This window comes from Dreissena polymorpha, chromosome 6 (assembly GCF_020536995.1).
Source record: "Dreissena polymorpha isolate Duluth1 chromosome 6, UMN_Dpol_1.0, whole genome shotgun sequence".
In the NCBI taxonomy this organism is placed as follows: domain Eukaryota; kingdom Metazoa; phylum Mollusca; class Bivalvia; order Myida; family Dreissenidae; genus Dreissena; species Dreissena polymorpha.
In genome coordinates, this window is record NC_068360.1 from 35,380,884 (window position 1) to 35,406,579 (window position 25,696).

Sequence of the window (25,696 nt, forward strand, 5' to 3'; positions counted from 1 at the left end):
ATGATGAAAATGATATAATGATATCCAGTTAATATAAAATATAATTTGCAATCAACATTATAGTAAATTCATATTGTAGGAATATCGAATATTTATCAGACTAAGAATAAAATTGACACCATATACAATTCAAAATAGAAAGGCATAAAGGCAGCGCTGTTGCCTCGTTCTTTTTTGTTATACATTACTTGTTACCCTATTAGTTCACACTGTGTCAACCAGTCTCTGACCTAAACATCGGTATAGAACACTCATGCGCTTTTTCTGCATAGCTGTTTTACCCAGCTTTTCACCTTTAGTGACCTTTACATAACGCCACCATGCACGAATTAATACATTCGAATATTTTATAGGCTGATTCGACAGAAATCGATTAAATTTGGCTGCGTCACTGTGTCTGTGTACAGCGTAAAATACGTAACACTGTTTAATGTACGGAACTCCGGACTACTCTCTGCATGTTCAAACGACACATAGACACAAATTGTTTCCTAGTTACAATCACGTGTTAAAATCTATCCCTCAGCATTTCAGGGTCTGTACTCGGTCACTAAATCGTCGTGGGAAGACATTATTGACTATCGATAAACACAGTTTTGCTTTTAAGATGATAAAAAAAATACTACCGAAATAGTATAGTGTCACAATAAGAGAAAATCGATTAATCATCGACCACAAATGTTAGCCGTACTCGGTCAGCACGTATAGAAATCGTTCATGAACGCCTGAATAGGCTACCTTTATTTTCCAGTTTGCTGTATTGGCTTTTTTTAATTCAATTTTATATCGAAATGCAATGTGCTAAAATATACTATTTACAACTCGCAATGCAATTTAAAAAGACCCGCGTCATGCGAAAATGGGTCCTATGACTTATTCGCCCATCATAGCTAAACCCCACCCAGCCTGCGCATGTCTCAGTCTGGTCAAGAGATACATAATGAGACAATAAAATCTTGAGTGATTTTATAGCGGACAGCATCGCCTCTACACAAATGCACAGGCTAGGCTTGAGATACGCTGGCCGAAACGCCATAAGACCCACTTTCGCATGACGTAGTTATGAAAGTGTGATGCGAATGTTTCGAAAGAAAACTGTGTGTTACATATCACACCGTATTACGCGTCACGTCGATGGCAGAATGTTCCGTCGATGACAGATAGCTTTACTCGACCGCGTTAACAGGTAGGTTACAAATTCGTTCAATATAATTATATAAAGCAAGTAAGGCCAAAATCGTTGCTACGAACATATTGTCCATTGACTGAGGACGCCACCAGGTAATTTTGGACTCGTACTTCAAGTTTTTAAAGAAATGTGAACGAGTTAAAAGTGACAGTTTCCGAAAAATCATTGAAAATGACTGCTTTTTGTTCAAAATATCTGAAGTTTGAAATAAATGACTTGATTTCGTGTTATATACTAACGCATTTATCCCTTAAGGAAACGTAGGCCAATTATCCGCCTTTTGAGTTGTTTAATGAACATGTTACAGGCGTCCAAACTGACCCCGTCGAAAAAAAAGGGTGCCGTAGTTGGCAGATATGTATTTTAAATGATGCCGCTGATGGCAGAAACGCTGTAGAAAATGCTAACGTAGATGACAGATTGTCATAATAACTATTTTATTTATTTCTCTCTTCTTTTGTACTTTTATACACAATTGAGAAGCGAAACTGTCCTTTGTAATATATTCTTAAGAAAAGAAGGTTATGTATGCAGTAAGTGTATGAATATTATGTTCAATATAATTGATTATGATACCTATATAATATATATATAACGATGCTATAATATAATATAATGAGGGTGTTTTTTTTGTAGAAAACCGTCACCATGAAGAGGTTCAGGTGTTATTACTGTGACTCTGAGTTTGATGTCAACAAAGACACTGTACACCACCTCATAGAACAACACGAATCTTTAACCATTAAGTACAGGAAGCTGGAACTGAATGAGAAAACGTGTCGTCAAGGCTACTGAACAAAGGATTATGATATTAATCCGGCAGAATGTTCCGTCTTAATATGTTTTAAGATATGTAACAATGACAATGAATAAGTACATGTATATTTAATGATAGTTGGAATCATATTTAGTGATATTAAAATATAAACTATGTATCGCTATCATGTAACTGTCTAACCTGTTATATAGAAAAGCTTATTAAAATTTTCAGTGACCACTTCTTTGACACTACAGAAAGAAAGGACAGATATCGGCTCCAGATCAACTTGCGCATAGACAAAGGGGCGTGAGACAATTTCATGCATGCAATGAATCCAAGATTTTAGCCCATATCCGCAAAGGTCTTAAAGATATTCAACAACACATCACAATTCATCTGATAAAACGTTATTTAGAACTGTAACAGTAAAAACATGTAAACAAAAACATAAAATCTGCAATCTCCCTGCTACAACTGTGTTACATTATTCTCAAAACAAACGTCGAATATGGACAGTTTAACATTATTGTTACATATCATACACTATCGGGTTCGTCATTTTTCCTATATTTTATAAACTTTAAAATTCTGAAATATAAAATTACGTGTTAGTTGTTAGATACATCGTTGTTTGTGTTAGAATGGCATATCTGTGAACACGTATAATGTTAGAGAGGTTAAGATTGTACATCTAAATTGTTACATCTACGAATTATTTTACTATATGTTGCATTGAGCGTCTCGTCTTTAGTCATCTGGAAACCCACCGATATAGATAAAGTGAGAATATTTTTTTATCAGCGTGTTTTCGAGTCCAAAACTTTTAGTTTTACCTCTACCGCTGGATTTCCAGACGTTTACAAGAAACGCCCGATGCAAAAAATAACATAATCATACGTATAAGTTACAAGTAAAACATACAAAACAAAACCTCTAGATGACATACCATCTCCATCACAATATGTTTGACTTGTATTTATATTTTTAAACGTACTTGTTCAATAAAAGCAATATTAGATAATTATCATCTTAGAAATACAATTGTTATTAATAAATTTTAAATCATATTATGTGTTTTGTTTTGTTTTCACTTAAAAATTGTAATGGTTATAATGCACGGACCGACAGGACTTACTGGTATACTAATATGACTTGTCGGAGTTTAAAACAGTGAGACTAGCTTCAAAAGAACATTATCAATGAAATACAATTAAACATTTGATAATAAACAAAAAGATTTCTTAAAACTCAAAAATCTTATCAAGATTGTTCTGAAAATCTTAAAGAGGTAAACATTATGATGTCGACGAGCATGACCATTTGGATTAATTGCGTATATACGAAATCATTATTCAACACAGACACTTGTTATGATAAATAAGGCACTAGTAAACATTTAAAGTTCATACCGCATCATTATAATTAATATCAAATACAGTGTATGCCACTGTGATGTATGGTCACATATATTTTTAACATATGGTCATAATCCTTTGTTATGTAGCCGTGACGACCCATTTTCTCATTCAGTTCCAATGTACTTAATGGTTAAAGATTCGTGGTGTTCTATGAGGTGGTGTACAGTGTCTTTGTGGACATCAAACTCAGAGTGACAGTAATAACACCTGAACCTCTTCATGGCGACGGTTTTCTACAAAAAAACACCCTCATTATATTATATTATAGCCTCGTTATATATATTATATAGGTATCACAATCAAGTTTATTGAACAGAATATTCATACACCTACAGCATACATAACCTTCTTTTCTTGAGAATATAATACAAAGGACAGTTTCGCTTCTCAATTGTGTATAAACGTACAAAAAGAAGAGAAAATTAAACAAAATAATTATTTTGACCATCTGTCATCTAAGTTAGCATTTTCTACAGCGTTTCTGCCATCAGCGGCATCATTTAAAATACATATCTGCCAACTACGGCACCAATTTGTTTTCGACGGGGTCAGTTTGGACGCCTGTAACATGTCCATTAAACAACTCAAAGAGTGGATATTTGGCCTACGTATCCCTAAGGGATTAATGCGTATGTGTATAACACGAAATCATGTCATTTATTTCAAATTTGAGATATTTTGAACAAAAATTAGTCATTTGCCATGATTTTTCGGAAACTGTTACTTTTAACTCGTTCGCATTTCTGTAAAAACTTGAACTACGAGTCCAAAATTACCTGGTGGCGTCCTCAGTCAATGGACAATATGTTCGTAGCAACGATTTTTGCCTTACTTGCTTTATATAATTATATTGAACGAATTTGTAACCTACCTGTTGTACGCGGTCGAGTAAAGCTATCTGTCATCGACGGAACATTCTGCCATCGACGTGACGCGTAATACGGTGTGCATATTAACACACGATATACTTCGATGGTGTAGAAATAAACTCAAAATAAGCCATGTGAGGACACATGATGTGAACTCCCGTAGTTTAATTTGTATCTTCGAACACTTATGTGTAGTTTGCCTATAATAACACACATTTCATGCTGTGAATATGCGACTAACAACTAAAAAAAAGAATTGTTTAACTTTTGTTTTTCAATTTAAGTATTTAGACACATACATTTCAAACTTTATCTAAAAGAAGGCATGTTCGCTGAATATCTTTTTAAAAGATATTTTGTATTATATTTAGTTGTTGCTTTTTATATTTGGTTTTAGCGATTATAAAGCATTTTGTTCGTTGTCAATATTATACCTGTAGTTATGGGTGAACTCATGTTCAACGTTTTATAAATTGGGACTTGTGAATATAAACAAACTAAACCTTATACTATTGCTTTGTTTAGCACCCTTGAATACAAGAGATTGTCGCTATCTATTTAGAACAAAAAAATGTTTTCCAGACATAGCAACTTTAACCCCGCTGTAGTAGCAAGCAATATCAACAAGGTTACGCAACAGACGCGTGATAGTGTATTGCACTCTCCATATCCCTTTTTGATCAGCAGTAATTTTTTTCCCGCATCTAGTAATAGTATCAGATTATGAATGGCATCTGCTGAGCAAAAATACTACATCATTAAGACGCAGCAGATGGTGGACTATTTAAATCATTCATAAACATTCTCTTCCGCGACACGTATAATACAAACATTGTTTAGTACTTCTTTTCTATATACGCTCCGTTAAAAAAATATTCCAGTTAACACGATATTCACATTATGTTTCCATTTGTGAATGAATATAGTTGAAGAACTCAATTACACAACTCTTTCTACGTGCGAATGCGGCATATGCGGCAGTTATCAGGTTTAACGGAGTTAGGAAAACGTGATTGAAACGCGCTGTATTAACCTAAGTTGTTCGCAAGCGAACAACTAAAAATTGAAAAAATTGAAAAAGCATTAACTTTCCAGCACTTCTTGAGGGGTTTTCGTTAAAGTCACGATACTATGTTGAGGGCCGATACTATCAGAATAAGGGATATATGTTTGAACAACAATAATTCTCAAGATTGTATTTGCCCACGTTACTTTAGCCGTTAAAAAAAACCGGGCTAAATGCTTATGCATAAAGGATAGTCCCAGTTTACCACAAACAGTTACCATCGGCTTATAACGGACGACACTCTCCGCCTTGACTGGATTTACATTTAGACGAGGCAATCTGTAAACGAACATTTCCATAAACGCGGAAACCAATATTTTATTATTCAAATGCTCCTGTGGAAATAAAGTAAATATCTACACAGTTCACCATAAACTGCAGCAGAAAACGCGCTGTTTCTTACTCTTATTAATCGTTTACCAAATTAAAGATGAATTAATGCTAGTTGTTTTTATTTCGTATAAAGCAAAATCTCGCATAAATAGTTGCGCCACGCAACACATTCATCAAAATGTTGATAAAGTATTTTTAGTGAACGATCAAAGTCGTTGCGTTAACAAAATGAACATTTAAGGATTTTAAGGCGTTTCCATTAATATATTCAGTGTTATTACAAACGTTCCTGGTACCTATGATAGTCATATCATCAGCAAACAACAATAAATCATCAATGTTCAACATATGGATATACAGAATACTCGCAAAGCTGAAGTCACACAATGGCCGAAACAGGCTCAATGATAAAAAATGAGTTTTATCTGAGAATGCATACACTATTTTCTTATAATGTATAGCGAGTAATATCCGTTAGTATTTACCATTATTATTTTGGCGCATTCTATTTTTGTGGCCGTTGGGGCCCTTTTAAAAGATAAACATGTATTACCTTTTTAATTGAGAAAAAAATAAAGAATTGCTTTTCTGATAAAAATACGTCGCGTTAAAAAAAAATTCATAACGTGTTAACAATGTGGCAGTGCATGTTTATTGATTGTGTTACACAAAAAATATTTCCTAACATCAAGAATTTGTTATTTCACATGGACTACGACAAGTTTGCGATGAGTTTGAATTGTTTGTCCTACACTTTTTTTCTACATGGCTTCATAATTTAAACAGGTAAATCAATGTAACAACTACAACGACATTGAAACGTCCCAAGTCAGAACAGATACAGTTGAATATGGAAAACATATTTACGCTGACCATATCATCATATCGCGGGACGAAATCCAACATGCTGTTTGATAGACTTAATTGGTAAATTATTTCGTTTCATTTATATTGGAAGTAAACATACGCAATTACTTCTTTTAGAAAAAGGAGCTATTTGTAAATTCGAACAGACAGCCAATATAATCCAAGATATTGCAATTTATTAATTTATTGATCGACGAATTTAAAATGGAAAAAAACTCACAAATCGTAATTCTATACATGAGGGTGCCATCGTCACTCGGACTAATTTCAAAACAAACGCTAGCATCTTGAGGAGTTTGTGAGCATAATGTAGTTTTCAAAATAACAACCTGCACTCCGCATGTTCAACGCACGTTGTAATTTTTAGCACACTACGCGTGTAACGGCTGGGAATCATGCGATCGACATTCATATATCAAATGGGAACTACTTTTATTACTTCTTAATGTCATGGCCAACGCACATGAATGGAACGATGAATGCAAATGTTCCAATAAAGAAAGATGTATGTATTTCGCAATTTATCTCAAAATTGATGGTTTCTGGTGTATTAATTTTACCTACATGGTTAGCATAGGCAGGTTCATTTGCACTACTCGGGTACAGGACCGGTACCCTCATTGTTCGTTCAGTATATAAATTATGTTTTCACTACTAAGGTACTAAACTAGATCCTACATTGTGTATGCTATAACAAATTTGTTTTCCCTACCGGGACCAGTACCTACATGGTTTAAAAGTATCGGGCTAGTGCATTTTCTTTACCAAGGTACTGAACATATTAAGCAATGCCCAGGTTTGAACGGGTAATGATTTGGTACCCACATGGTACAGATACGCTCAGGGCGTTGTTTTGTCACTAAAATGCTTCAGGACTGGTTTTCACCTGGCTAGAAAAAAAGGCTTAGGTTGTCAAGAATGAATGATTTTAACGTGAGCTTGCTTAGAATGTAGACAAATGATCACACATTAAATTTTAAATTAAAATCTCAACTATTAACTGAGATATTTAAGTTTGAAAAGTGTTGCGTTAGAAAAGTCTCCAAATGTATAGGTAATAGTCAACGACCATTGCTTATAATATGGCTATGATACACCTTTTCATTATTCAAACATAAATTTACAAATAATATTACGGTATAGTACATATGATGTGCAGTAGGGCTATGTAATGTTTTAAAACATGTTACAACAAAATGAATGCCGGTGTTGACAACAGGCTTGATATGAAGTCAGCAGTCATCTAGTTGTCATCCAAATTTTACCAATTTCATTTAGAATAAGTCGGTGTTTCTATTCTATTTGTGTTTAAGGTTTAGTGCGCATGTCCCTTGTTTTGTATGTGTCCATTTCCTTTGCACGTGAGATTGAGTCGCTTGTCTTGAGTTCGTCAAGCCATACGTTGATGCTGTACATTTTTTGTTGTCCATTGAGAATAAGAGATATCAATACTAAACACTCAGTAAAAGAATTTGCACATTGCTGACCATGCTTTCCTTTACTCACATGCTGTTGAAAAACACACTTCAATTTGTTTTTATCTACTTTGACTATTTTACTTCTACCAACCTGGTGAGTTTTAGATTATTTGTATTTGCATTATATATTTTTGTCTGCATGACAATTGAATTTAATTATTTTGAAATATTGTATTTGTGTTTGAGCACAATTTTAAGGGTTTACGGATATCAATTGAAGATCGAACAAATTAATAATAGCTAGAAGATTTTATTAATGTAGCTCGAATTATTAAATATTCATTAATACGCGATGTCAAAATTGTAAATTAGTGGACTAAATGCAGCAATGGCGTGATTGTGTAAAACTTATCAGATTGTTTGAAATTATGTAAAATTAAGTGCTTTCATAGCTACCATTATATACTAAAACATTTAACATTAAAGTAAATAAAATGCGTGGTATTTAACAATCATTAATATATATATATATATATATATATATATATATATATATATAGGCACGATAAGCTACATGACGTTCCAAAGCAGACGTCTGTATATTTTGTCATTTTTTTCTAAATGTTCGGACTATGCAATTTGAGAATACTGTTTTTTATATGAGACTTCGGACAAAACACATTTTATTATCTACTTAATTTGTTCATTTATTATAAAACCATATGTAACATAACCGCATTTACCTTGTCTAATTGACTAGATATTGTATTAAATTGAATATTATGTAAATATTTATATATTTGTATGTAACACGATTTATTCGTTCATTTTCATGATTTTTGTGCGTGTCCCTTAAAGGTAATACGCTATTAAAAGTAAATATCAGTCGATACTAGATATTCTGAGCTCAGATTAAAAAAAAAGTACACGTTTTGTAAACATTTAAGTGATGCACACAGTTGATTCCTTCTGATAAGTTACAGCATCGAAAAGCGTGTTATTTGTTTGTTTTTTTCTCCGTACCGTTAATTTAATTTAAAACATGTACTTTATTTTGAAAATGACATGAACGTCATATGGACTTGATTTCACAGTCCACAGCTTAATCATAATTAAACATCCAACACGTGTGAACTTATTTTAACCACATTTGGCATCGATCTGCGAGGGATATTCGTTCAGATCAAATAATACTTTCAGCGTTTAAACGAGTCTAATATACATGTAAATCGTCCGTATCTATGTGTGTCCGTTAGTCTCTTCGTTCGAAAAACGGGATATTGCGAGTTTTGAAAAAAATGATGTAACATGCTAATAATTACATCAGCAATCTGTCGGGTATTGGCGACCTTTTCGGGAGTAACAAATGTCAAATATCAGTTTACGTTAAATAAAATAATAATTATTATTATTAAAACTAAATTAAGCCATGCTCTATAAACTTGATATACACAATGGCAGACAATTTGTCATATATAATCATTTATAATCATGTATATTTCTACAATATCAAATGTCAATATATTGTTATTTTACAAACATAAAAAATCATATAATGTAACATATTGTTTGTTATAAAAGAAACAACAGCAATGTTTATTAATATTGTTAAGTGGAGGAGACTGGCAAGATTTCTGCAGAGGATAATTGTTTGAACAACAACGTTTATCTAAAAGAGCTAACACTTACATGAAAAATGAATATTTGCTGTGAAATGTTATGCGCTATGATAAACTATTGAACTATTTCAATTTACATTTGTTTACATGTAATTCCAATAAATCATTGTTTTAACAAGTTATAGTTTTCAAATGGTGAACTTCAAGTCAAGAAGCTCACATGTATATGATGTGACAGAACATATTACCAGTATTCAGTTTCTGAGTAGAACGTATTTACGTATCATTTGAACATTCTAATGTAGCGCCCAATTAATAATACATTAATAACAGTTGTAATTAATACAAAATACATGTACGTAAATTGGCAACCAACACATTAACAGCTTCGTATAAAACGATGATCTATGACATAATACATTTTGGTGCTATATTCAGACAAAAAAATCTTTGGATACAAATATCTACTGTTTACGATTTAAAGAAGTGTAAAGTACTAAGCATCAATGATTAAAATTACATGCTGTCAGAAAACAATGCACACGTACGAGAGCACCATTCAAACTTACAATGACATTAGTGTAATTAACATGATTGCTATATGTGCAAAAATCATTACACTTACAAAGACAATAATTAACAATTGCACTATTTAATAAAAGGCCAATACATACTGATTATTCAGGATACATTTTTGTTGTTGATTAGATGATAAGCATTTGATGACGAATAAAGGAATGAGAAATCGTTGAGAATTACCTCAATAACCAACTCGTAAACTTAATTTATTTTAATTACCATCTACCATCTTTATGCATAATAAATTACCATCTACCATCTTCATGCATGATTCAATTGTATTTTAAATGTTATGATTGTGCTATCGTATTTCTTAGCACGTTCATTTTCTGCAAAACACATTCCCACAAACAGTTCCATTACGTCAACACGTATTTTAAATTACGCTGTTTTCATTCAGTTTAATTAATATTAGACAACAAATCAATGTTATTGCATGGCTTGTCAACACGGCGAATATAATTATAGTGCTAGAAGGTAGAACTTATCAGCATATTAGTAAATCGTAAACGTGTTAGTGGAACTTGTATATGACGTGTTTATTATTAATGATGTGTTAGTAGTGATATTTTCCAGAAATGCCATTTTCAATTAAGTCTTTGCGCACGTAAAACAGCTGCTCATCTTAGTACGTACTCCACACATGAAAAACGGCATTCCGTTACTGAATTTAAGCAACCAGAACAGTTGAAAAACAAATATTATCTTGAACAACTGTAAAATATTACATTTAAAAACGAACTCAAATAAATCTATAAAAAAAGGTTTTTCATTAAAATATATAATCAGTACATTATAAAAGTTTCGAAACGTAACAAATGTAATGTCATCGATTTAACACAAAAATCTATTAAATCGACTAACTTCAAAGTGTGGAACCACTCTATTGGAAGGTTAGAATGATCGAAAGGACACACTATGTTATCAAATACACTGCTTTAAAATGCTTCTTTAATGGTCCGTTGAACATATGCATACGTGTAAAACATATACATGTATTCACAACGATTACATTTATTTACATTTGTGTCTATAAGTATATCATGATAGTGACACAGATTGAAAGCAAAAGTTATATAAGTGTTAATTATAAGCATAACATACATGTGTATAGGTCATAGAGTTCGGTATTAAATATCTACTCCCGAAATAAAACATAAACAGAGATTATTACTTACGTATACTTAATCATATATATCCAATATAAATATAATAACTTGATACAATAGCATTACAAATATGTTCATAATATGACAAATCATTGTTAAATGGAGATTGTAATCCACCTTTTATTAGTTATGTATAGAAATCCATTCATATGTCGCAGAAAACTTTTTTCAACATATACTTTAGTTAACATTTATGTATTAAAACATAGTTAAATGTTAAATAAGATGTTATGTAATGACAATTTTTAAGATATGAATAAACGATGCTTTAAGTTATTTAGATATGTCTACTTCCATACCTGATTTTATAGTGATACCATAAGTTACAATATACAGCCGCATGCTTTTGGTTTGATTAATCTACCTAAAAATCTTCTTGTTCTCGGTTTGATTAACACTATATCTGCGTTAGAATTCAGCAGGTGCGAATAATGTCGCGCAACCAAGGCGTAAATTATTGGCAAACTAGAAACGTTTTTTTTTTACATTTTTACTAATAAAATTGTCATTTTATTAAAGCGTTATTAAATACGTTAACGTGCAGTCAAATTGTGATTGAAACACAAAGATGTCTCAATGCAAGACATTCGTATATTGTCACGTGACAGTCTACCGTGATACACGTATCCACACAGTTATTCCCTTACAAGTATCATGTAGACTGCCGTCCGTCTTCGTTCCCTAATGTTTTGTTCCACGTTTCGCAAGCTAAAACCCAGGCTTTCGCTCCGTGTTTGTACAAGATATCCATTGGAAAGTTCTCCAATTTTAAAGCATCTAGAGTAAATGCTTGTTCATTCTGGTCAACGTATTCCCGCAAGCCATCAACGAATCTGTGAAGTAGCTTGCTTTAGAATCAATTTGCATATACAATGCATTTCGTATTGATTGCAGACGTGGTGAAATTATTAAATTCTAATTAATGTATCGTATTTTAAAATTTAAACTTTTATTTGAATTAGCAAAGTGAGTTTAACTATGATCATCTTGAAGGCTATTAAAACGAACGAAGGATCTACGAGAGAAATGACAACATTTAATGAATTTGTTGATTACTAACGACGTAAAAGATTAAGCATATATAATTTCAACCGATAATTAACAACGCCTTCTTAGAACAATACAACACTCTTAATACCAATGTTAAAATGTACAGCACAGAGCTCTTAGTACCAATCGGTGTGCTATTAATAAACATCGGCCTTTAATTTTCTTCAACTACTGCTTGGCTGATGCAAAGTGCGGTACTCTTATTTTTTACCAAACCGGCATAAACAGCGAAAAAAACACATTATGCTTTAAATAACATGCCTAGTGGCATTTAAAATAATATCAAAACGGAACAGTAAAATCATTTATACACGTATGAATATGCGTTTTTTCCAGTGATTAACTCGTGGCAATTTTTCGAATTATGTTATTATCTTCTGTATTGAGTAATCATTGGCGAGCTATATAAAACATAGAAATTTAAACAATCATGACGATTGTTCAATACATCTACGTCAATGTTGGAGTTATTGTTAACCTCGTTGTTTGGTGCACAGGGCTGACATGCATTTTCCAACATTTTTACGAGTTGACGTTTTATGCAAGTTAAGATAGACATTTACTTAAAATTATTACACTTTTAAAAATACATATGGGTTATTGTATGTACCTGTAATTGCTTGTGTCTATAAAATCTTCGTCGTCCGTGTTTTGACGAATAGAAACACTGAGTAACAGGAATTCATGCATAGCTTCCAGTATGGTTTCAAGTTCACCAACGCTTAGAGCGTTAATGTAGTCAGTAAAACCCCTTTCCAAATCACCATCAATATCTTCGAGCATGTCGCTTTGAAAAATTTCAAATACCGCCTAAACAGAAATTAAAAAACCCCACATAAACTTATAAAACATGCGTTTAAATTGGTAAATGATAAATTACTTACTAACCCTTTCTTGAAGCGAATGATATAACATTCATGTCTTCGTAAATACATTTTACGAGATTTACTATGAAATTATTATTTCACCAATTTATAATAAATAACATTTTTCACTAAGACTACGTATTTAATTGCAAATATCAAGTATACACTCGTATCGAAACGTTTGTTCTGTCAACATGTGTATCCTGCTAAATGTAGTGTTGCTCGTTTATGAACTCACCTCTATACTCTGTCGACTGTTTAATAGCAATTTAGATTTATGGAATGCCAGCAAAAGCCACAATGACCTTGCATGTTGTAACTCGCAGCATTGGTTTACCTTATAAAGAGACAATGATTTAGAAACACCTTTTACAAATCATAAAAATACAGCTGTCTTTATTTTTGTTGTTTCATGTACATTACATTAGGAAGGGAAATCATCTGCTAATACATATGCAGTGTCGAACATGCGACGTGGAGGCCCCGTCCCAGGTCTCTAGTCGGCCAATTTCCTAGCAGAACATCAGTACCAAGTCGGTTTCACTCGTTTAAATTAGCCTACCAGTGCCAAAAACAGTGATATAAAATAATTGGCTTTGTTAAATAATTATATTAGGCTAATTAAGTAAGTAAAGCAATCTTAAGTCACGGTCTTATGGCCCCATAAAGTCACAGGGAAAATAGACAGTTGCCTTCTCTGCCTAATGGGAAAGCCGGGACTGCATATATGATTATCTGCCCATAACTCATTATCATTTATCAGAATAATAGACGAATGACGATAGTACCTTTGGGATTACAATTGCATCTTGAATGTGCAAGGTCTCAACCATAAATGTGATCAGATGAGCTCTGGGATCTCCTCCAGTTGTCTTCAATACGCTGATCGCAATGTCTAGATCATCAAGGGATCTGTATACATCCGTCAGGCTTTTTAATTCTTTGCAAATCTGATTTTGAACTGGTTTGTTCAGATGCGCCTTAATTGGACCGAAACAATCGACGACATTAAAGATTTGCACTTTATATCACCTATGTGTGTAAGCTTAAACATGTTCAAACAAATACCAACATTTCTTAACGTTACAAAATAAGAAAATAGACACAAATTTTAAATAGAATTACCTGAGGAATCCTCTCTCCAAGTTTCATGAAAACGGCATGATTCGTGACCTCTGTTTTGTAAGTCATCAGATCAATCTTTATGAAAATTAAGATTGCGCAATCGTTCACAGTTTAAATAGCGTGACGCTTTGGTGCTTACATTTACATGCTTGATGCGAACCTAATGACACAAGTACTAAGATAATTTATCGTTATTAGATCATTAAGCTCTTTGTTACGTGACGTTACTTGTTTAAGTGATTATTATCAAAACAACTTTTCGAGTTGGTCGGTTAAACATCACTTATTTATACAACATCTTGAACACATGAGTTACAAGTACCATCATTACGGTTTAATAAATATTATTTTTAGACAATATTTTAAACAGTCTTTTAGATATGATTATTGAGAATAGGTCTTTTTCTCGAGTTATAATTTGAGGTTAACTTTTAACTTTTTTAGAAGCAATGAGTATAAAAAATATGAATATAAAGAAAATAATTCTATAAGTTGTAAATATTTTCATTATAACGATATTATTCTATTATTATTTGCTTCAAACTTCTTCTAATCCAGACGAATTATGATTAAGGTTCGGAACCAGCCCTGAAGAGCTTGGTGGTGGTGGTAATACAAAAATACAGGGTCCATCATTCTGCCATTATTGAGCATGAGAATACATTACAAAATCTATTGAACATATTGCAGAAAGTCATGTGCCTACCGTTATATTGTACACATAATGATATTCATTTTTGAGTGGTTCACCAATGAGTTTTGTTCATACTTATGAAATGTTCATTCAGTTCTATCATTGTGTGAAATTGTTTGAAAAAAACACTAAATGCAAAATCATTTATTGTAACACACGAAGAAGATGTATTCAGATTACACTCAGGAACTTTTCATCCATGTAAATCCATGTAAATTGTAATAAAAATATTAAAACACCACCAGTGGCCTTTGCGTTCAATCAAGAAGTACCGCGTTTCAGTATTAGAGACGCCGTTATTGTGCTGGGGAAATAGCTTATTTCACAAATACTAAAGAGCAAATTCATTAAATGTCTTGCATATTTAACAAGATTCAGAATCAACTAAATGAAGATTTTCAATTAGTTAATCGGAAGAAAAGTAATAATTGTTCCGCTATTGGGGACCTTACTGTGATTGAATACATTAATTAAAAATGCCTCAACTGACATTTATAAATTTGCACAATGTACGCAGAAGAAATATGTATGTCAAAAACTATACCGTAATTTAACTTTAATATATAAAAATACCAAAAAACTATAAATGAAGATGACATATACGCATTAAAAATTAAAACGTTATTGAACATGAGCAGCGTACAACTTACCCTACAATTATTTACGTTGAACACATATTTATATTTACTGCTTAATACTAATTATACCTCCAGAAAACGGCGAATGTATATAATTGACTTAGAGACGAGCAGTCTGTCAATCAGCTTTCTCTGCATGCCAGATAAATCGTACACAATAGTTTCCCCGCCCTTCTCAAATGACTCCATGTAATGGCAGTTTGACACCACAAGGGCCATGATGTCATGTTCGTGGTCGTAGCAGATCAAATGTGCTGAAGTAATGTCCATTGGTTTCGTTGTTGGATGTCTGATGACCGTCCTGTTTAAAAAGTATTTTGATCGCAATACTATTTGGGCTACAGTTATTACTCTATACACTTCTTAACTTAATTAGAATGCATAAATATCAGAATTATCAAAAATATAAACAGTAGCAAGCATTTAAATAAAGTAAAAATGTTTCTGCTAATAATGTACCTTTCGGATTTCCTTATGTAGTAGTCCAAAAAGTCGTTATGTTTTCGCAAAAGAAAATCCACCATGGCATAAGAACACAGACCGGGACCATTGGTTGCAGGAAGAAAAACTGCTAGCGGTGTATCATCATGTATTTGTTGCTTGCAAAACTCTTTCGGAACACAAATTCGTCCAAATGCCGTTGTACAACCTTTAGTATTTGGTATGCAAACAGTTTTATGATAAACAGCATTTAATAAAATATATTTTTAGAAGACCCTAATATGTGTTCCGAATATTCAAATATGTCTTTCAACTTGCTGTTTGTTCTGGTCACTATGTCCAATCTTTCTTGGTTCTTTAACTTCTTTGCCGTTTTAAAAATTGTGCAGTCATGAAACGAAAGTCAGTAAACCTATCTTACTTTATCTGGACAGGCAAATTGAACTGTACAAGAACAAATTGCTTGAGTTAACAAACCACGATTTTATTTGTTTTAATGTGATTGGTATATAAAATAACGATGTTTACACTCCGATCGTTAAACTCTTTGAAAAACAACCGACATGTGTGGATATAAATGCATGCCTACTAGTTAATGATTATTAAGTGCGCATTGTATACGTGCAATACATAACTGCCGTAAACTAAATAGAGGTAGGAGATGATTGAGGAAATATGTGTTTAACTTTTTCAATTGTTCGAAGGTAGGGAAGCGAACTGGTGAACCTAGCATTAACAATCATTCGTTTGACAAAAGGGATAAATAGAAAGTTGGCATGTTTAATAAAGTATTAAGTTCTTCCATTAATAATCTTTCCGACACCGCATTCAGCTGAAACATATGTGAAAAAATTTTGTTTAGGCTTAACTCGAACTAAATAGTGGGGAAAGTATAATGGGAACAAACAAAAGTGGAAACAAATCATACAACCATGTTGTTCCAGTGTTTTTCGTGTGATGTCCCAGGCACGTGCAAAATCATAAATCCAATCCATCAATTGTTCAGTGCCCTCTCCAGCTGACCACTCTACAAAATTATCTGTCCAATATACATATTCCTAAATCACGCGCATCAGCTAGAAGTTTGTATTAGTCGCTTAGTATCCTTGGAGACTATCTTTAATACAATCGCAGTCATACATATTTGCGCTTCCACACCAAAAACTTACCCATAATCTTAGTGTATAGAGCATCAACATCAAACGTGACATATAACTTAAACAAATGCAGTCTAACGCCCTTAGTTTCAACAATTATTTCAAATAAATCGATTTTTTAAACATGTTGTCCGGTCCCGATTTTCTACATATATCTAACGAAGATTAACATCGTTTAATCAAATTTCCTAAATTTAAATCATTATTAAATCAACTTAAGTTTCGATCCAAACAACGTTTTTCATTCGCATATATAAGTGGTTATTTGGAGGTCGCACATAAACCGAAGATCTACATGTAATTTAAGTGTGGTAAATTGCCAGTTATCACGCCTTCGTGTCATGTTTTCGCGCCTTTTATTATTTTCTGGCTGAACACGTGTTTGCTTATGCGTCAGGTAATGATGAATGGCTAAGCTATTAATAATTTATAATATTATATCAACTTTCAGAAATTGTTATTTTTTTATAAATAACTATAACCATAATTCTCGTATTGAAATAATTTGATTTTTAATTATTTTTATAACTTGTTGCTGGATACTTACTTAATTTTCAGTGAATAAATACTGTACTTCTTAACATTACATTGTTGTCAATGTTGAATATATTTTTTTCAAACGAATATATTATATATTTTTGCACTAACACCATGTGTTCAATTTAACACCTAATCCACATCTGCCATGACTTGTATTACTTGTATATATAAAATGTATATGTATAGGCTAAGAGCTTGTATAAGCTTTATTTGCTGAAATAATTGTTGTTGTTGTTTGTTTGTTGTTGAATGGAAAAAATCCATCCTATATTGGTCATACAATATTTCTTATTTTTGATTGTTTGTTAGTATCATACTTAATACACAATCATTTCCATCCTTTTTATGTCTGAATGTTTTTTGAATTTGTAAACAGAAAACCGAACCATGTATATTTTATATAATTAACAATCTCTACAATAGTACTTTTGAACCTTAAAAAGCATCTACTTATCATCATAACCTAAACATAGGGCATATCGCCCTTTCAAACTGTTTTATTTCAAACTTAATAAACGGCCCCAACGAAATCAAAATAGCGATGATTAATTGCCAAACGCGCGTACTAACCCATTTTCAAACGTTTAACTGTTATTTCGTTTGCGTCTGTTTTGGTAAGTTTCTTCTGGTACTTCTGAAGAAGAGCTCTATGAAGACGGATAATATTTGGTAGATATTTGAGAGCCTGTAGCAGACAGTCCTTAAAAGACAACGTAAGTCTATGGACATGTTTTATGTTGATTACGTTTAATACAACATAATAACTGCACAATTAAGACAGAAATATATGTTAAGTAGCGCGTAAGAAAATGTAAGGTTTACTTAATTGTAGGTTATACTATTGTACTAAGTAGCTTATAAATATGGTGCATCCGTCTTAAGGGCTAAGCATATATATAAAATACAAGCAGATGACTTAGGACTCCGACTTACCTCGTTCATAAAAGTTTGCAGCATGGGATTTGACGTGTTTCCTGATTGACCTTTTGATTCCAAGTCTTGTCGCATGCGTTCAATTGTGATTGACGAACGAACCCTCCACAACCGTGGAATGTTCAATATTTGATTACCGTCCTCCATCCCGTCAGTTTCAAATATGAAGCGCATCAAAGGATCCGCGCCTGCAAATAACGCATAGTCATGGAAAATGTAATATAAAAACGACCACATACTGTTTCAAACTTTTGTGCGCAGTTATTCCACGATAATGTATACAGTTGTTCTGTCCTATGAAAATGGACATACAGTGTAAATGTGTTGACCTTGCAAATCCATTGATACTACTGCATGGTAAAACTAATGATGTAGCGGCTGGATTGTTTTCTATTGTGCAGGTAACTTGCTGAAAATGACAGTCTGAATGATGGTGACAATAATTTAGCTGGTAGAAATGATTTTGTACCAATACTAACCCAATCTTTGGTCTGTGGCAAGACGATCATTCCAGTTTGTAATAAGAGAATCTGCATGCTGCCAGAAAATCAATTAGAGATTAAAGTGTGGAACTAATAATAATTCAATGTCGTTTAAACAATACATGCTACATACCATATTATACGTCACAGTTAAACAATCCGTTACACATAAAAACCAGTAAAACATTTTACCCCAAGAACATCTTGTAAGATTCGAGTAGAAAACAACGTTTCCCATTCCTGTCGATCCGTTTTCGTGGCCAATTTAGCCACTGACAGTGACACCGTTGTATCTTCATAAAAATAAAGCATGTTAAAACTTGTCCAGCCAACTATATTAACGTGTAATTAGATTTAATAAACTGTTCGTATAACGTTTAGAATTAATAAAATGTTTTTTAACAGAAATGTGTGTATACAATTACCTTGTAATCTCAGCATACTGTTTATTGCTATATGCATGAGTAGGAGGACATCCTCATCACTTCGACCTAAAGCTTTTTTTAAATTGGATATGTCATTTCTGATATGATCCAACAAGAAGATCTGAACATTATCCTCGTCAATACCAGGTGTAATTAAATGCGTCACCTACAACACGGGTATGGTTTCGTCATCGACGGTGATGCGGTATAATGTTATCTCAATAGCATATATATGTATTTATGAATTAATATATATTTATATATAATGATATTTTTGCAATGGTAAGCACTTCAAATACAAGTTAAACAACAACAACAAGTTATATTCTCGCGAGCTATTGCGAATGTAAAATATGGACATTGTCTCCGTTTACTTTTGAAATTAGTAATACTCGCTATTATCTCTGAAGCAAACACAGCTAATATCTATTTACGGATTTGGGGTTTGATTTCAATTTCATGTGCAAGGTCAAGTTACTTTCGCATTATTGTTGTCATCGATGCGTTAAACTAGACATTCCTGAGAGGGCTTAATGTTGGGAAATACAACATAACACTTATCAGGAGAACAAACCAATATGGTCAATTAAAATTCTTTTCATATTAATAAGAAAAAGTTTACAGTAATGTATAAAGAAAGAGATTTAATTTTGTAGGAACAGAAGGTTAACGGTAATATTCACCAAAAAGTTTTAATATTACGACGATTTTCTGTAGAAATAAAGCATTGTTATCTACTGAATGTTTATTCCAGTATGTCAATGTTATTTGATAGGAGACTGGTCCAGAAAAATAAGTTGGCGGCGAATAGGACAATGAACGCAAAATGGGATTAAAACATCACTCTTGGTCTTTGAAAATAAAGTTTGAACCAATTATTTATAGCATAACGGCTAAGCCTCGTTCTTCTATGAATAAAAATGAAGGAAAATGATATATTAAATTTAACCTGTTGAACAGGGCCAAAATACATCGCCATATGAAGGAGAAGTCTGGTAGCTGTACAGTACGTCGTATTCAAGTCTCGAACAGATTGAAATGAATCTACTCCATTATTGGCTCTGCCCAATATGTGACCTGGCTTTGTTGTATCACGGCTGAATTGAACATGAACAAAAAATGTATTTTGCAGCATATTAAATTTGATTCTTCAAATGATAAAGTAAAACTATCAATGACTATCAAAACAAACAACTATATATGTTATGTCAAAGCATACTTTTTTGCAAAACCGTTTAATAAAAATGTGATACCTGTTTATTATAACATTTCCTGGATGTGCAGTGTGGCTATCTCCACCAATTTTCTCCCTGCATGCAGGGCAAGATCCACTGACATATGGCCTACCACACTTTTAGCAAAACAAAAGACTGCATTTGTTTTATAATGGTATTACTGACCCTTGCGCTTTAATGTACATTTAACATTTTTACCTAGAGGCTTCATGTTGTTTTCGGCATATTTTTATTTTAAATATAATCGAATATTGAATCTTTATCTAATTATGTGTGTTACAATATAAAAACTTGATTATTGATAGAACATATAAACCTTCATAGACCAGAACCAACATTTCTCGGGGACAAATCTCCAGGAATACGGCCAGCAGACACACAGGCTGAATATGAATCACTCTTACTTGAAAGCATTCAAGTTTGTAGGGTAAACATTTAAACAGTAAACGATTTTTGAAGGAAGTACATGTTTAAACTGTTCGATAAGAAAGAGTTAATCCATCAGAAATAAAAAGAAATATCGGGTATACAAAACGGAATGCTTCTGGTCAACATGTATAAGTTTTTTACAATATGTTTCATTGGTGAGGAACATAGAATGCTTTGTTTTCCATATTCATTTCGGATGGTGCAGTAAAATTTATTATGCAAATACAAAAAGGGAACCAACGAGATAGCTTAATTTTCTCAGTGGACCCCCCCCCCCCCCCCCCACACACACACACACACACATAATATAGCTGAACCAATGGAAAAGAAAAACAGAACACACAGAAGCATTTAAATAATAACATTATTTAACAAATAAGTTCGGCGGGTCGAGTCGATCCCGTCATAAAACTAGTTTCTTAAACGTGTTTCGGTTACTTCTACATAAAAAACTAGCGTGTGTAAACAATTCCAATTAAAGCATATTAAATGTAGCTTTCTGTTAAAGAAAACATTAAAATATGTGATAAAATAATGGATTCTCTACATTAACACAGTGTGATCAGCAAAAGATTGAAATGCTGGAACGATGTAAATTTTGTAATTTGCAAAGATTTGCATGCGTACCTGATAGATTAAATAATATAAATGAACTTACATCCCCTATCAGGTAGGGATGGCCATTTGGGCATTCTAAAACGGAAAAATAATACATGTACATACAGTTTATGTTTAACATATTCAATACTCGTGCACATTAAGATAAATAGATTTACATCTTGAGTCCGACTGACTGGCACACTTCTTTTTTCATTATTATTTTGTATGACTTTTTTGTAAGTGTTATCCTCATTCTTATTCATTTTTTACCATTATTATTCTGTCTACAAAATGTACAAACTCAAGCCAGCTGTTTGCTCACAGTATCAAAGCATATGTGTGTCTCTGAATCTCGATCCATAACATAAATGCTTGTTTAAATAGTAACATTAAACCATTTCACTTAACAAACAACGCACACTTGCTATGTAAGCTGTAGCGAACTAAGATTGTTTAATGTAAGTTGGTAAAAATGTTATATTAATATCGTGCTAAAAGTGAGAGATTTCGATTTTCAGGGGATCAAACTTGCAATTTGATTATAATTTGACACAAAGATGGTTTACATTTATCTATATGATGCTGTATGACTGATTTAATTGATTTATTTGTTTGATTTATATTTATTTAAATAATAAATATAGTTTGTATCTTCGTTTTTAATGTGTATGTTTTAAGGTTTATTCCTATTTCCGCGTGGATGAATGAGAACATGTGTACAAATTACACATATTGCTTTTCATAAATCGTTAGAATAAGGTCACATATGGCTGTAAAAGTGAGTTTTAAATGTGCTGTCGTTGTGTACCGTTTTATGTTTCTCAGTAAATATCCTAAAATATTACACAATTGTAATTTTGTATTGTTTAATACTCAAATTGGTATAAATTGTTTGAAAACGGGTGCTGCACCAGGTGATATTAGCTTTAACTATTAATTTCTGTTCAGTTGCAAAAAAATGGTATGTGTATACTTAAATATATATATATTTAAAGCTATGCATTCTATCACTTACTATACAAAACTGCTTGTTCGTCTCTTCCTGTGCAAACAATATTTTTAATATCTGGCAAATCATCTTGCGGCATTGTTGGTAAAAACATATCCTGCAAGGGTAACAAATAATGATACCAATTACGGTAAGTGTTCTTATACAAAGTCATAGTTGATGTATACATGTTAAATGATTATTGTACTACATAGGTCGCAGTAATTGATGGCCCCACGACACATGTTTGTACACAAACAAATTCAACCGTCAGATCAATATGACTCAAAATTCGCCCAAAATTATATGTATATTCCAAATACTTACTATATACTTTATACATTAAAAATGTAACAGGAGAGCATTTCTGCAAAAAGTGGCTGCAGCTAAAATTATTTTCCAAAGAATCATCATTATATGACGGTTCTCAAGCTGTGATCAGACGAATACAATTTACACAATTTAATGACGTTTATACAAATATTTTGAACAAACACAAATGTTGACAATTATTTCTCATTGTCGCATCCAAAATGTATTCATTTACGATTATCTTCACTACAAAACTCCTCAGCTGACAAAGGACAAGCAAAATGACTCTCAGTTAAATAAAGGGGAGTTGCGCCTAAACAGCGTGAGTATTTATTTTACAGAGGCTTACAAAACCTGATCAAGGTCCATTTTTTCCAAAAAGGAATTGCCGTTATATGCAATCACCTATACCTGAAGATTATGGAGTTGTAAATGAGGAATTGGGCACCCAGAATTCATACTGTATAATTTTGAAGTGGAAAAAGCGCACTTTTTGCAAAACATTTGTGTAAAGCAAATAGACAATTGTACGATTATTCAAAGACAGAGGTAATTTTGCTATGAACGATTCAGTTTAACGCGTCAAACGGTGAACGACGTGAAGTGTTAACAAGGAAATATATATTCAGCAGTGCTAACATGACAAATAGCCTTTATCGTCCTAAAAAAATGTTATCTGAAATTGTCTTCTCAATGATCATCTGCAAATCACCTTCGTTTATCTGTGATTCTTGAGACACCACAACATCAATTGAAAAATAATTGATTACATACTCTTTAGTTAAGACTATATTTTCTGAATTTGATAAAACACATCATAGCCCTAATTTTGCAAAAATACAGCAAACACATCGTTTTTGAAGATCCTCTACACTTTATAGCCATTCAGCTGTGACAGTTTGAGTTCAAGCATCTAACCAGCTATTTGATCACCCACTAGTGTGGACCTTATATATATTATAATATTATAGGCTTTAATTATTCAAAAACTGGAAATAGCAAATAGTTTGTTTATTTACACTCAGCATCATATTAATGATATTATGCTTTGACAGTTTCAGCACTATTCACACAGCGAGATAAATTGAAAACACACGTTTCGGGACGAAGGTGAAGACAAACGGAAAAATGTATTGCTTAATTTCTTCCACTATCCAGAGAGCATCAAAACATGGTATATTTAAATACGTATACAACATTAATATGTTCAATTCGGTTCTGTTTTCTATATACGATTGTTTAAAGAGTATTATTGTTCTTAATTATTACCTGTATGATGGGATTTCCATTAGTGAGCACAATTAATGGGTCAAGAAGCGTCGATGCTACTTGAAGATTGGACACAACAAAATAGAAATGTGCCAGCAAACACTGCAATCCTTGAGTCATCATATCACATTCTGGCGTCATCTTCAGGATGTCCGGTTGCAGTTCATTGTTTACTAATTTTACAATCAGTCCCTATTTGTTAGAAATAATGTTTAGCCAACAATAGTAAATGGCTCGACTGATAATATTGATGTAGGAAATGAAATTTAAGCAGTCAGTTGACAAGACACAACAAATGTTGTTTGCATATTTACCTTGTTTTTAATTATGCTTGCACCTTCGAGATATTTGATTAATTTCGGCAAACCCTGGTAAAACAACAAGTGAACACTTTTCAATAGAAAATGGATGCTTTAGTGGATTCCAGCAAATGATACCCTTATAAGCAATTATTAGTAATTTTGATTGTCATAATAAATAAATTCCATACGAAATTTCTAAAGATACACATCGGAAATTTACAGAGGTAATCACGTTCAATAAACAATGTTTTATTTTGCCCTAGGTCATAATTGCAATATGCAATCATATAGTATATATAAAAGCAGAATATAGTTGAAAACTATATTAATAAGTCTAGCTTTAAAAACTATATGAAACGCTATTTTAAATATTGCATGTAAGAATCTTACATTCGTATGTTCACGTCCTGATAGCCGTACTTTTGAACATGTAATCTCTCGGTGTATGGCCAGTTGAATGAACGTCTCCACTGGCTCACCTCTTTCGCGAACCTTCTGTACTTATGAATTGTTAAATTACATTTAGCATCATAATAAATATATAAATTAAAACGTTGTATTATTGTATGTGTGTACAATGTCAGCTATTTTATGAAAAACGGTCTGTCAGAATGGTATAAACGTAGCATTTTAATATTAATACATGTGTACAAATGGCCGTTTTATGTTTTTAAGTATACTGTCGCAATAATCATTTAACAACAACTCACATGGAGTAACTCGTCTAGTGTTTTAATGTCTTCGCCAAGAACAGTTCTTGACACTGTCTCTCTGATTTCTATGTACACCTCACCACCTGTAATATATCTGTCACAAACCTCTTTCTGCAAACATATAAACGTAAAGTCAAGCATTGTCATTGTAGGATGAGTAAAACGATAATTTATTATTAGGTTTTACTATTTATATACAGTTTGTCCGAC

At 32.6% G+C, this 25,696-nt stretch overlaps 1 protein-coding gene across 1 annotated transcript in view; it reads right to left on the bottom strand.

Moving 5' to 3' along the window:
- Positions 1 to 9,399: 9,399 nt before the first annotated feature.
- The window catches only part of LOC127834687 (E3 ubiquitin-protein ligase RNF213-like), an 87,149-nt gene continuing 70,852 nt past the window's right edge, over positions 9,400 to 25,696 (bottom strand). The window contains exons 23-43 of the mRNA XM_052360711.1: positions 25,484 to 25,597; positions 25,164 to 25,268; positions 24,786 to 24,839; positions 24,472 to 24,663; positions 22,918 to 23,008; positions 21,961 to 21,995; positions 20,892 to 20,989; positions 20,588 to 20,735; positions 19,639 to 19,804; positions 19,406 to 19,506; positions 19,211 to 19,268; positions 18,732 to 18,919; positions 18,369 to 18,498; positions 17,033 to 17,128; positions 16,120 to 16,309; positions 15,730 to 15,961; positions 14,329 to 14,403; positions 13,992 to 14,183; positions 13,442 to 13,540; positions 12,948 to 13,147; positions 9,400 to 12,120 (exon numbers count right to left, since the gene is read on the bottom strand). Of these exons, the coding sequence (XP_052216671.1) occupies positions 11,940 to 12,120; positions 12,948 to 13,147; positions 13,442 to 13,540; positions 13,992 to 14,183; positions 14,329 to 14,403; positions 15,730 to 15,961; positions 16,120 to 16,309; positions 17,033 to 17,128; positions 18,369 to 18,498; positions 18,732 to 18,919; positions 19,211 to 19,268; positions 19,406 to 19,506; positions 19,639 to 19,804; positions 20,588 to 20,735; positions 20,892 to 20,989; positions 21,961 to 21,995; positions 22,918 to 23,008; positions 24,472 to 24,663; positions 24,786 to 24,839; positions 25,164 to 25,268; positions 25,484 to 25,597 (2,745 nt within the window). The 3' untranslated portion in view covers positions 9,400 to 11,939. The remainder of the gene's footprint in view (positions 12,121 to 12,947; positions 13,148 to 13,441; positions 13,541 to 13,991; positions 14,184 to 14,328; positions 14,404 to 15,729; positions 15,962 to 16,119; positions 16,310 to 17,032; positions 17,129 to 18,368; positions 18,499 to 18,731; positions 18,920 to 19,210; positions 19,269 to 19,405; positions 19,507 to 19,638; positions 19,805 to 20,587; positions 20,736 to 20,891; positions 20,990 to 21,960; positions 21,996 to 22,917; positions 23,009 to 24,471; positions 24,664 to 24,785; positions 24,840 to 25,163; positions 25,269 to 25,483; positions 25,598 to 25,696) is intronic.